The 12,416-nt window shown below is 40.7% G+C and overlaps 1 protein-coding gene across 3 annotated transcripts in view; it reads right to left on the bottom strand.

The window, feature by feature from the left end:
• Nucleotides 1–4,371: 4,371 nt before the first annotated feature.
• Nucleotides 4,372–12,416, bottom strand: part of LOC130274696 (tight junction protein ZO-2-like) — a 192,671-nt gene continuing 184,626 nt past the window's right edge. For all 3 annotated transcript variants that reach the window (XM_056523053.1, XM_056523051.1, XM_056523052.1), the window contains 2 exons: nucleotides 6,034–6,119; nucleotides 4,372–4,820 (listed from right to left, as the gene is read on the bottom strand). In XM_056523053.1, coding sequence (XP_056379028.1) covers nucleotides 4,655–4,820; nucleotides 6,034–6,119 — 252 coding nt within the window. In that variant the 3' untranslated portion in view covers nucleotides 4,372–4,654. The remainder of the gene's footprint in view (nucleotides 4,821–6,033; nucleotides 6,120–12,416) is intronic.

Here is a 12,416-nt window from a genome sequence, read left to right as displayed (position 1 = left end):
AACATGGTCAAGTTGGCTTCATAGCTAAGTGGTTGGAGGGTTGGTTTTTTAAACCAGGGGTCATGAATAATTCATATTATGTAGGAGTTTCTCTAAAATGTCAAAAGATTTTGGGAAAAAAAAATGAAGACGAGTGTTGTCAAGTTGGCTTCATAGTTCAGTGGTTAGAGCACTAGTCTTATAAACCAGTAGTCGTGAGCTAATTTCTCACAGAAGCCTAGGCCTTCAATGTTTGCAGTTATTAAGCTTGCCTGTTAGGAAGCTATAGGCAAGAAAGGTCTTACCTTTGGTTACCTAGCTAGAATATAACTGATTCTGAATCAAGAATAGATTCATTACTTCCAAATTTGGCTCAGCTACAATATCTTAGCTTTCAACATTCAAAAGAATGTGCAAAACGGGAACTTCCCTAAAAGGCCTGATGTGGGCTATTTATATCATAATAAATTATCATATAGAATTAACCCCTTAAGGACAGGGTTTTTTTTCTGTTTTTGCACTTTCGTTTTTTGCTCCTTGCCTTTAAAAAATCATAACTCTCAATTTTGCACCTAAAAATCCATATGATTGCTTATTTTTTGTGCCACCAATTCTACTTTGTAATGACGTCAGTCATTTTGCCCAAAAATCTACAGTGAAACGGAAAAAAAAATCATTGTGAGACAAAATTGAAAAAAAAACCCCACTGTTTTGTAACTTTTTGGGGCTTCCGTTTCTACGTAGTACATTTTTCGGTAAAAATGACACCTTATCTTTATTCTGTAGGTTCATACGATTAAAATAATACCCTACTTATGTAGGTTTGATTTTGTCGTACTTCTGGAAAAAATCATAACTTCATGCAGGAAAATTAATACGTTTAAAATTGTCATCTTCTGACCCCTATAACTTTTTTATTTTTCCGCGTATGGGGCGGTATGAGGGCTCATTTTTTGCGCCGTGATCTGAAGTTTTTAACGGTACAATTTTTGCATTGATATGACTTATTGATCTTTATTGATTTTTATTCATTTTTTCATGATATAAAAAGTGACCATAAATGCACTATTTTGTACTTTGGAATTTTTTTGCGCGTACGCCATTGACCGTGCGGTTTAATTAACGATATATTTTTATAATTTGGACATTTCCGCACGTGGCGATACCATATATGTTTATTTTTATTTACACTTTTTTTTTATGGGAAAAGGGGGGCGATTCAAACTTTTAATAGGGAAGGGGTTAAATGATCTTTATTCACTTTTTTTTTGCAGTGTTATAGCTCCCATAGGGACCTATAACACTGCACACACTGATCTTTTACATTGATCACTGGTTTCTCGTAGGAAAACAGTGATCGATGATTCTGCTGCTTGACTGCTTGGATCTCAGGTACTGAGCAGTCATTCGGCGATCGGACAGCGAGGAGGCAGGTAGGGACCCTCCGGCTGTCCTGCAAGCTGTTCGGGATGCCGCTATTTCGCCGCAGCTATCCCAAACAGCCCACTGAGCTAACCGTCACTTTTTACTTTCACTTTTAGCCGCATGGCTCAGCTTTGACCGCACGGCTAAAGGGTTAATAGCGCGCGGCACCGCGATCAGTGCCGCACGCTATTAGCGGCAGGTCCAGGCTTCACTGTGACGCCGGGCCTGCCGTGATATGATGCGGGGTCACCGTGGAGCGTTATATCACAGGAGCGGGACCAAGGACGTACTCATACGTCCTTGGTCCTTAAGAGGTTAATCACCAAATAAACATATGTCCAGATGGAAATATACTCTGAGGAAAAAGATCTTCCTGAAAAATTGTTAGAGCATATAACATGGGGCAGTGCATCTGCCCCGCAAACAAGGAAATTCAATTTAAGCTGTTTATGTCATCATACTCCAGAATGGTTATATAAGCTTAACTGCATTATCACACAATTCTCCTAGAGGTCTCAGAGAAAGACTATTCCTGATTCACATATTTTTGTTTTGCCCAGGGATAACACCCTTTTGGGAATAGGTATGCCTGCTTGACCTGAAAATACTGGACATAAGGTGCACCAATGGAACCACCTAGCTACCTCCTTAATCTCATGCCTAAACAACTAGGACTCCCCCCTCACTAGATTGCTCTTTGAAAAACAGCTGCCAAAACAGCTATGTTCACACGGCAGAATTTCTACATGAAGTTCTGCATGAAAATTCTGCAGTAAATTCTGCAGAAACGAATTGTTCATTCACTTCAATGGGATTCCTGCAGCAGAAATTCTGCTGTGTAAATGAGATAACAGAATCCCATTAAAGTGTTTTGCTATAAATTCATGCAGAATTTTGTGGCAGATTTATCCAAACCTGTGCAGAGGAAAAGTTGCCCAGTTCCCCATAGCAACCAATCAGATTGTTTTTTTCATTTTCAAAAGGGCCTGTGCACAATTAAAAAAGCAATCTGATTGGTTGCTATGGGCAATTTTTCCTCTGCACATGTTTTGATAAATCTCCCCCTCCATGCAGAAATTCTGACATGTGGGCTTGGCCTTAGGCAGTGTTCACATGGCAGAATTTCTGCACTGAATTCTGCATGAATTTATACATGGGATTCAATGGGATTCCACTGTCCCATTCCGCTGAAGGAATTTCATTGAAGTGAATTGGCTATAAAATTCATGCAGAATGCAGTGCATAAATTGTACCGTGTGAACCCGGCCTTATCGTTGACTCTTGTTAACAAACTGCCTGCATATATTCAAGACACCTGGAATCTAAAATCAGCTCTAATTGTTCCAATACCATAACAATTAAATGATTAGTTGTTTTAATCTATGCCGACAGGATATGCCAATGGATAGGGATAAGATGCCTGATCGCAGGAGTCCCGCCGCTGGGGACCCCCGTGATCTTACATGCGGCACCCCGTTTGTAATCAGTCCCCGGAGCGTGTTTGCTCCGGGTCTGATTACCGGCGACCACAGGGCCGACGGCGTGTGACGCCCCTCAATGCAAGCGTTGAACGCAATGCAATGAACACGCTCCGGGGACTGATTACAAACAGGGTGCCGCGTGCAAGTTCACGGGGGTCCCCAGCGGCGGGATTCCCACGATCAGGCATCTTATCCCTATGCTTTGGATAGGGGATAGGATGTCTAAGCACCGGAGTACCCCTTTAAACCTCTAGAGTTGTAGGTTTCAAGGGGAAGATGGGAAGAAACTGTGTAGAGGAAGAGTGGTGCAGTTGCCCATAGAAACCAGATTAGATTATTTTTATTTTTCAGGCCTTTTAAAAGACTTAAAGAAGCAAGTTAATTAGTTACTATGGGCAACTGGACAACTTATCCTCTGCACAAATTTTGATAAATATACCCCCAACTCCTGTTACCTCCACGGTGTTAGTTTAGGTTTCTAGAGAGTAACTGTAAAGGAACTTCTTATAACTTCTTGTCTATGTCACTCATTTTCTGATTCTGAAAAAACTAAATAGAAATTACAGAATTAAAATTAAGTTAAAAAAACCCATGACTTGAGGTGTCAGTACAAGGACAACTCAGAGGTGTCAGCTAGGGTTGAGTGGGGTTGGTGTTTTAATATTACGGCTCTTATGGTGGTGACAGTTGTTCAACTAGGGCCTATTTCTAGTCCACTCAAACACGGTTGCACATCTATTATTATTAAGCAGTACCTACAATATGTCTTTGTAAGTCCTCGTGTGGCAGAAGCATATGAAACACATTTACATTACACAAAAACAAAATAAATAAAAATCTAAAGTGTAGAGTAGAAAACATACTGCAATATAAAGACAGCTGTAATTGAAATGATTTATTACTGACATGAGAAAAAGAAAAATACAGGCTAAGCACTTCAAAGCTCGGCTGTAACAGGCAAACTGTCCAGTTTTGAAGAGAGAATTTCCTATGGTTTGTAAAAAAGCAGAAGGGATGGGTGGGAGGGTGTTTGGTGAATTTTGCTCACTCCTCTACACCACACTGGTCCAGTGCTGTCCATGGCAGAAGTCCTGCAATGACGTACCTGTAAACTGAGCACAGGACACAACAGCCAGTGTATGGGAACGTCTTAATAGCATTTTGGCTGCAGAGTTGGTAGGGTGGGCTGCACTTAGAGGTTAGTACATTTTATGTTTTCTTACTACCCCATTACTTGCCACTGCTTACTCTTTTACAAAGCTTGGAAAACACCAGATATTGATTCAAGAAAAAAGTAACACTAACAAGCAGCCATGATTTTAGTGTTATTTTAAAATAACACAACACATTTAAGACATTTTAGCAAAAAGGCACTTAAAAGTTATTTTTGGAAGGTTGTTAGAAAGCATCTGGAGGAGCCTCACAAGAAAAGGTATGTATACCATAAGTATGACAAAGCTTAATCATCCCTGTCATATAGTTGGAGTTCCATAAATGTAGACCAGTAAAAAAAAAAAAAAAAGAATATATATATTATATTTACACTGTACTAAAATGCCCCAATATATTTTATTGTGGTTTACCAGTTTAGTATGCATGATTAATATAATAAACCTAGAAGAACAGAGTGCAAAAGGTCAGTAAATTCCTACTCACAAATTACATGTTAAATTGAACCTAACAAGATAATCTTTATTCAAGTATGTACTAAAAAAAGAACTGTACAATAATAACCAAGATACACTGTATCCCATATTCTTAGCAGAAGTTCACAATTCAGTATCCCTGTATTTTGTTGGCTGCCCATAAAACCCTCTCTTTGAATGGTCAGACAACTGGCGTCTATAATCTTCCTCCTCTTCATCACTTCCGTAACTTCCTTTCTTGTCCAGGTATGACCAAGCAGGAGGTTTCTGGGGCTCGGGAGAACGAGAACTTTGAAGAGAAAAAATAGGACAGGTCAGGAGACTTTTGCTTGTTTAAACATGCTCAGATTTATCAATCTGTCTTAGACACATCTGTTTCATTTGCTATAGCAAACAATCACAGTTCAGCTTCAATTCTCCCCAGACACATTGATAAATCTGGGCCAAGTGACAAACACAATAAAATAGCTACATATATCATAACATTTTCATCTTTAAATGGCAACACCTTAGTAACTGCTTTCAACTACAGGGCCCACATGGCTGCTTTTACACTGTAGTGTTGTGCTGGTTTATTATTTGTATTCTTCATGCAAAGTAAATGGCCAAGGACAAATGTTACTACATATTTAAAAATACCTTACATCAGAATTGTACATAGTAAGGAGACAGAAAAAATGGCTACAACTGCTGTTACTTCGGCAGTCCATCAAAAAGTTTTTTTTTTTTGCCATTCTGCACCCCCACCTGATCACAGTCACATTCTGGACTTCTTGTTTTTGCTTCCTTATGGTCCAGTCAACATTTTGCCATTCAGATTTCATTCAGCTTTCTTCCCAGATCTGCTTTGCTAATAATCCCTTGGTACATTAGCACAGTATCACATGGGCAGCTACTCACTTCTATAGTCTCATAAATAAACTAATAAGTGTATAGACAAAAGGCTGACTGGTCATCTCCACCATTATGACAGTGTGTCAGCAACTGCAATGGGAGCTGTCTATCTCCTTTGGACGAGAATGTGTGTGGAAACAGCAATGCAATTTCATCTTACAGGAGGTTCTAGTAACTCAGATGATGACCCGACTAAATGCAAATAAACATGTAAAGGGGTACTCCATCGTATATAAGCTAATACACTATCCAAAGGATAAGTGTCTAATTGTGTGGGCCAACCGCTGGAACCCCCGCAATATTCTGTATGGAGCCCTGTCTCTCACTTCTTCATGCAGGGTCCATTGCTGTTGCACAGCGCACACTGGCCCCCACCCTCAGACAAAAACTGACACTTACAACTGCATAACGATTTTACACTGAAAACGCATTATGGATTAGTAGAAATAAACATGTTAAAAAATGTATGGGTTATTCAGAAAACCTATGGACTGCCATAAAGCCTTAGAGATACTATAATCCAAAAATCTATTTTCTTTGCCAGATTTATTCAGAAGCGAATAGAAACTAAATCAATTGATCTGTTTAGAGAACTAAGCACCAGTTACCTTGTTGGTTGAAGTCGATCCTGTTCAGGTTTCTGTGGCTTTATAGGCACAGCATAGATATCAGGGAGTTTTTGGGCCAGCTCCAACTGCAGAACAAGATAAGCAAATGGGAGAATTTATCAAAAGTGGTTGTGGTATGCCTCTTATTAGATTCGGTGCTTGTCCACGAAAATCAACCAAAGATAACCAGCTATCAATTTGGAATTCGACATGTGGTAAATTTGGCGCTTATTTAACAGCATTTAATAATTGCTCTGCACAGGGACTTTTCTAAGTGTGGGTTGTGGTTGTGCCTTTTAAGGGCTCTTTGCGCCATAATTCTACAACTTTATGAAAAGGTGCACATACAAATTTAACAACCACAGCACAAACCAATCAAAAATACTGACTACTGTAATACACCTTACAAATTTCCCTGTTTCAAAAAGGCGCACCCTTATGATGAAAAAATTGTTTTGCCAAGCAACTGTGGCAAAAAATAAACAAAAAACTCCTCCAAACATAATTTTAATTTCCCACCATAATGTTTGAGATTTTACACACAGATTGCACAAAAGGTGGTGAAACTCAAGTTAATAGACAAGGCAAACCGGAACATTAATAAAATGTAAAGACATTACTATATATCTACCATACTCATCATTGATCAGAACAATACTTGTGTATGTATTCAGGTAAAAACATTAAAATAAAATGGCTTTAAAGGTGTATTCCAGGCCAAAACTTTTTTTTATATATCAACTGGCAAGTTAAACAGATTTGTAAATTACTTCTATTAAAAAATCTTAATCCTTCCAATAGTTATTAGCTTCTGAAGTTGAGTTGTTGTTTTCTGTCTAACTGCTCTCTGATGACTCACGTCATTCTCCCATCATGCACAGCTCCCGGGACGTGACATCATCATTGAGCAGTTAGACAGAAAACTTCAGAAGCTAATAACTATTGGAAGGATTAAGATTTTTTAATAGAAGTAATTTACAAATCTGTTTAACTTTCCGTAGCCAGTTGATATATATAAAAAAGTTTTTGCCTAGAATACCCCTTTAAGTAGTGGATATTCACTTTATGCCATTTTTAGTATTTAAGGGTAATTTACAGCAGCGAAATTGAAACAAAAACATAACATTTTGCAATTTCTTAAGGGTTTCGTTTCTATGCAGTGCACTGTACAATATAAATACCATGTTATCAATACCAACACAACCATACCAAATTTATGTGTTGGTTTTACTACTTTTTTTAAATACATTTTTCAACTAAATTTAGCATGCCAAAAATTGTCCTATTGTAATCCCTATAAGGTATTTTTTATTTTTCTGTATAAGGGGCTGTTTGTGCCGTGACCCGTAATTTTTGTACCATTTGTGTTTAGATGGGACCTTTTGATCACTGTGAGGTTTCATCAACATTATAGTTTATTCATTTTGACATTTCCGCATGCAGCGATACCAAATATGTTCATTTCTTTTGGAAAATTGGAAAAGGCGGTTGTGTTAAGTCTGTATTAGGGTAGGGGCAATTATATATTTAAAAAAAAAATGTTTTTAGTCACAGTTTTTAAATCTCCATAGGGCTTTATTACTGGTCAATGCTAAACCATAACATTGATCAGTGTACAGTGCCTTGCAAAAGTATTCACCCCCCCCCCCCCTTGACTTTTTTCGTATTTTGGTGCCTCACAACCTGGAATTAACATTGATTGTTTAAGAATTGTGATCATTTAATTTACAGAACATACCAACACAACAAATAGGACAAAAAAACTGAAAAAGTCAATGTGCATAACTATTGACCCCCCTAAAGTCAATACTTTGTAGAGCCACCTTTTGCGGCAATCACAGCTCCAAGTCGCTTTGGAGAAGTCTCTATGAGCTTGCCACATCTTACCACTGGGATTTTTGCCCATTCCTCCTTGCAAAACCGCTCCAGCTCCTTCAAGTTGGATGGTTTGCGCTTGTAAACAACAATCTTTAAGTCTGACCACCGATTTCTGATATGATTGAGATCTCGGCCATTCCAACACATTTACATGTTTCCCCTTAAACCACTCAAGTGTTGCTTTAGCAGTGGTTTGGGGTCATTGTCCTGCTGGAAGGTGAACCTCCGTCCTAGCCTCAAGTCATGCACAGAGTGGTACAGGTTTGGCTCGAGAATATCCCTGTATTTAGCACCATCCATCTTTCCCTCAACTCTGACCAGTTTCTCAGTCCCAGCTGCTGGAAAAACATCCCCACAGCGTGATGCTGCCACCACCATGTTTCACTGTGGGGATGGTGTTCTGTGGATGATGTGATATGTTGGGTTTGCACCAGACATAGCGTTTTCTTTGATGGCTGAAAAGTTAAATTTTAGTCTTCTCAGCCCAGAGCACCTTCCTCCATACATTTTGGGAGTCTCCCACATGCCTTTTCGCAAACTTTTTTTTTTAGAGAAAAGTAATGGCTTTCTTCTGGCCACTCTGCCATAAAGCCCAACTTTATGCCCTCCTTGCCCAGTCCATGAGTTTTGGTGGGCGGACGTCTCTTGGCAGGTTTGCTGTTGTGCCATGTTCTTTCCATTTAGTTATGATAGATTTGATGGTGCTCCTGGGGATCATCAAAGATGTGGATACTTTTATTTTATTATTTTTTATTTTTTTTATAACCTAACCTCTCAACAACATTGTCCCTTACTTGTTTGGAGAGTTCCTTGGTCTTCATGGCAGTGTTTAATTACTGATGCCTCTTGATTAGGTGTTGCAGCCTCTGGGGCCTTTCAAGAAAGGTGTGTATATGTAATGACAGATCATGTGACAATTAGATTGTACACAGGTGGACATCATTTCTCTAATTATGTGACTTCTGAAGGTAATTGGTTGCACCAGAGCTTTTTATGGGCTTCCTAACAAAGGGGGTGAATAAATACGCACATGCCAATTTTCTGTTTTCTATTTCTAAACAATAGTTTTATTTATATATTTTTCCCATTTCACATCAACTTAGACTATTGTGTTCTGATCCATCACATAGAATTAAGATTAACAAAACATTGAACTTAAGGCTGTAATGTACCAAAACACAAAAAAAGTCAAGGCGGGTTAATACTTTTGCAAAGCACTGTAATCAGCGATCTGTTTGTACAGCCTGCCTGATGCATGCTGTCTGTATAAGCAGAGAGATGATCGGTGTCACAGAGGTAAGCTGAAGTCCTTTAGCCACCATTTTAACCCATCAACCCGCCACGATCACTTGGCATCTGCACTTTTAGACTAGACTGAGACCAGGGTATACATGTACGCCCTGTGTCGTTCAGGTGTTAAAGGCTATGGACACCTTTATACTGTTTTGTTGTTTGTTTCTGGAATGCAAAATGACACAACTTTCGTCTGATGACTCTTTGACCTTCCGCATGTTCCTATTACACCCAGATAGTGGTTGCAGCATAATGGACTGCAATGCAGAAGTACTGCAGTGTACTGTATTAGTGAACAAGACTCCTAGTTGTCAAGTTGTATAAAAGGACAAAAAAAAAAAAAAGTAAAAAAAAAAATATAATAATATATATATATATATATATAAAAAATTAAAAGTTCATCGCCAATATAAAGTTACACAAGAAGAATACGTGATATTGCTGCCTCCATAAAAGTTCATAGTATCACACAGTTTGATGAATTCTATAATATTAAATAAAATAAAAAATGAACATAATATTAAATAAATAACTATGACAGAAAAGGTTTTTGGTTGCCTCAATCCGCCCTGCTGCTGCCCCCCCCCCAAAAAAAAAAGTGTTCCAAAAATCTCACATACCCCGAAATAAAACCAATTAAAAAAAACAATAAAAAGTCTCACATGCATCTTTTATAGAATAAGAAAGAGATGTTTCTGTATAGAAAACAAAGCAATAATTTAAAGTTACGAATCTTGGAAGGAGGAAATGAAAAGAAGAAAAGAAATATAAATGTTCTGGTAGGGAGGAGCTAGACAGGAGTGGTTTTAGATATCATTTACATGTTTTGGTCTTTAACCCATTAATGACGCAGAATCTGTAGAGGAGAAAAAAATGGAGAGACCGATACCGGTGCCTGGTGTATTACCCTTGGTAAATGTAGCTAGAGTGGTCCAGGGCTGGACTGGAACCATAAAGATGGCCGCTCACCTTAGAAAAGATAGTACAGGCATATAACCCCAGTGATAATGGGGTAGTGAAAGTGTGGAGTCGCTGCCAGGCCTTCTGGGTAGCAGCAAGAAACAGTGGCACTGTCCTGGATATATTGCGGAGAAGCTGCTATTGGCTATGCGTGGATACGTGATCGCCGCGCATGGCAACACATCCCTGGCAACAGAAGCCACGGCGCTCCCAGAAGCTGCCGCTTGTCAGTGAGCACGGACAGGTGTGCACTTCCGCTCCTGCACTCTATTCAAGAGCTCCGGAGCTTTGAAGTTATTCCCACAACATACCGTATATCCCAGCGTATAAGACAACTTTTAAACCCCGAATTTTCTTCTGAAAAGTTGGGGGTCGTCTTATACGCCAGGTATTGAGGTCCGGGGATAGGAAAACTTCTGATTATCTGCCCAGGCCGGCTGCCGTGTGTGGCTGCAGGCGGGGGCCGGCCAGGGCAAGTAAAAACTAATACTGTATACTAAAAACCAGGGTGCCTCCAGCTGTTGTGAAACTACAACTCCCAGCACGGCAAAGGCTGTCCGGGCATGCTGGGAGTTGTAGTTTTACAACAGCTGGAGGCCCCCTGGTTTTTAGTATACAGTATTAGTATTAGGCCGGCTCCCGTGTGTGGCTGCAGGCGGGGGCCGGCCCGGGCAGATAATCATAGGTATTCCTATGCCGGACATCCCTGTGTCCTGAAAAATCTTTTCGGGACATAAGGATGTCCGCCGGCGTCCTCCTGCGATCCTCCTTCGGTCCTCGGTCTCTATGGTTGTACGCACGGGACGTCAGTGACGTCACATGCCTGCAACCATAGAGGCAGAGGAGCGCAGGACCAGGAGGACGCGCGCCGACCGGGGCCTGGTGAGTGACCGGCCGTGCTATCTTAAGTGATCCACTCCCAGGTCCCGGCACCTACTGCTATGGTCCATAGGCCATAGCAGTAGATGGTGACCCGGGCCGGAGGAGCGGTGATCGGAAACACTGTGGGGGCAGACCAGTACAGACATACAGCCTGCAGCCATACACTGTATATGGCTGGAAGCTGTATGTCTGTTGGGGGGAACTGCCGACCTAATGTGGGGTGAGCTGCCGACCAAAAGTGGGGTGAGCTGCCGACCAAAAGTGGGGTGCGCTGCCGACCAAAAGTGGGGTGCGCTGCCGACCAAATGTGGGGTGCGCTGCCGACCAAATGTGGGGTGCGCTGCCGACCAAATGTGGGGTGCGCTGCCGACCAAATGTGGGGTGAGCTGCCGACCAAATGTGGGGTGAGCTGCCGACCAAATGTGGGGTGAGCTGCCGCCCAAATGTGGGGTGAGCTGCCTACCAATGTGGGGTGAGCTGCCTACCAATTTGGGGGGAGCTGCCTACCAATGTGGGGGGAGCTGCCTACAAATGTGGGGGGAGCTGCCTACTAATGTGGGGGGAGCTGCCTACTAATGTGGGGCAACTGCTACTAATGTGGGGGAACTGCTACTAATGTGGGGGAACTGCTGACTTAATGTGGGGTAACTCCCGACCTATTGTGGGGGAGCTGCCTACTATTGTGGGGGAACTATACTGCCTACCTAATGTGGGGGGGGGGGGGAACTACAAGGTACCGTACATCGCGGTAGGAGGGGCAGTCTTATATGGCGAGTATATCCCAGACTCTATATTTTAAACTGTAAAATTTGGGGGTCGTCTTATATGCAAAGTCATCTTATACGCCGGCATATACGGTATTTCTAAGGTTTAAACATCTGCTATGAGCATTGTATCATGTTATTATCATATGCAAATGTGATTATACTTTGTTTAATAAGGTTTGAATGCCTTCTGGTATGCTATGATGTCATTGACTCCGCCCCCTACCTGTAATTTTTTTTTTTTTTTTAAATGTATTTATATGTAAGCATGTTCACTGTATGGTATCCTGATCTGAGGAAGGGAGGGATCCTCCCAAAACGAGTCATCTCATTTTTTTTTTTTTTTTATGTAACTTATAAAAATGGTTCCACTGTGGACCTTAAACTAAGCTTTGGTCCTATTCCATCATTCTGAAGGAGCCGCAGCGCCATCTAAGGGTATTTTTTTCAGTTTCTACAGTTAATGACGCAGGACTGTTTTTTTTTTTTACTTTAACCCCTTAAGGACTCAGGGTTTTTCCGTTTTTGCACTTTTGTTTTTTCCTCCTTACCTTTTAAAAATCATAACCCTTTCAATTTTCCACCTAAAAATCCATATTATGGCTT

Source organism: Hyla sarda, chromosome 1, assembly GCF_029499605.1.
Source record: "Hyla sarda isolate aHylSar1 chromosome 1, aHylSar1.hap1, whole genome shotgun sequence".
Lineage (NCBI taxonomy): Eukaryota > Metazoa > Chordata > Amphibia > Anura > Hylidae > Hyla > Hyla sarda.
The sequence above is the reverse complement of the archived record's forward strand: the minus strand, read 5'-3'. Positions and strand labels throughout refer to the sequence as shown.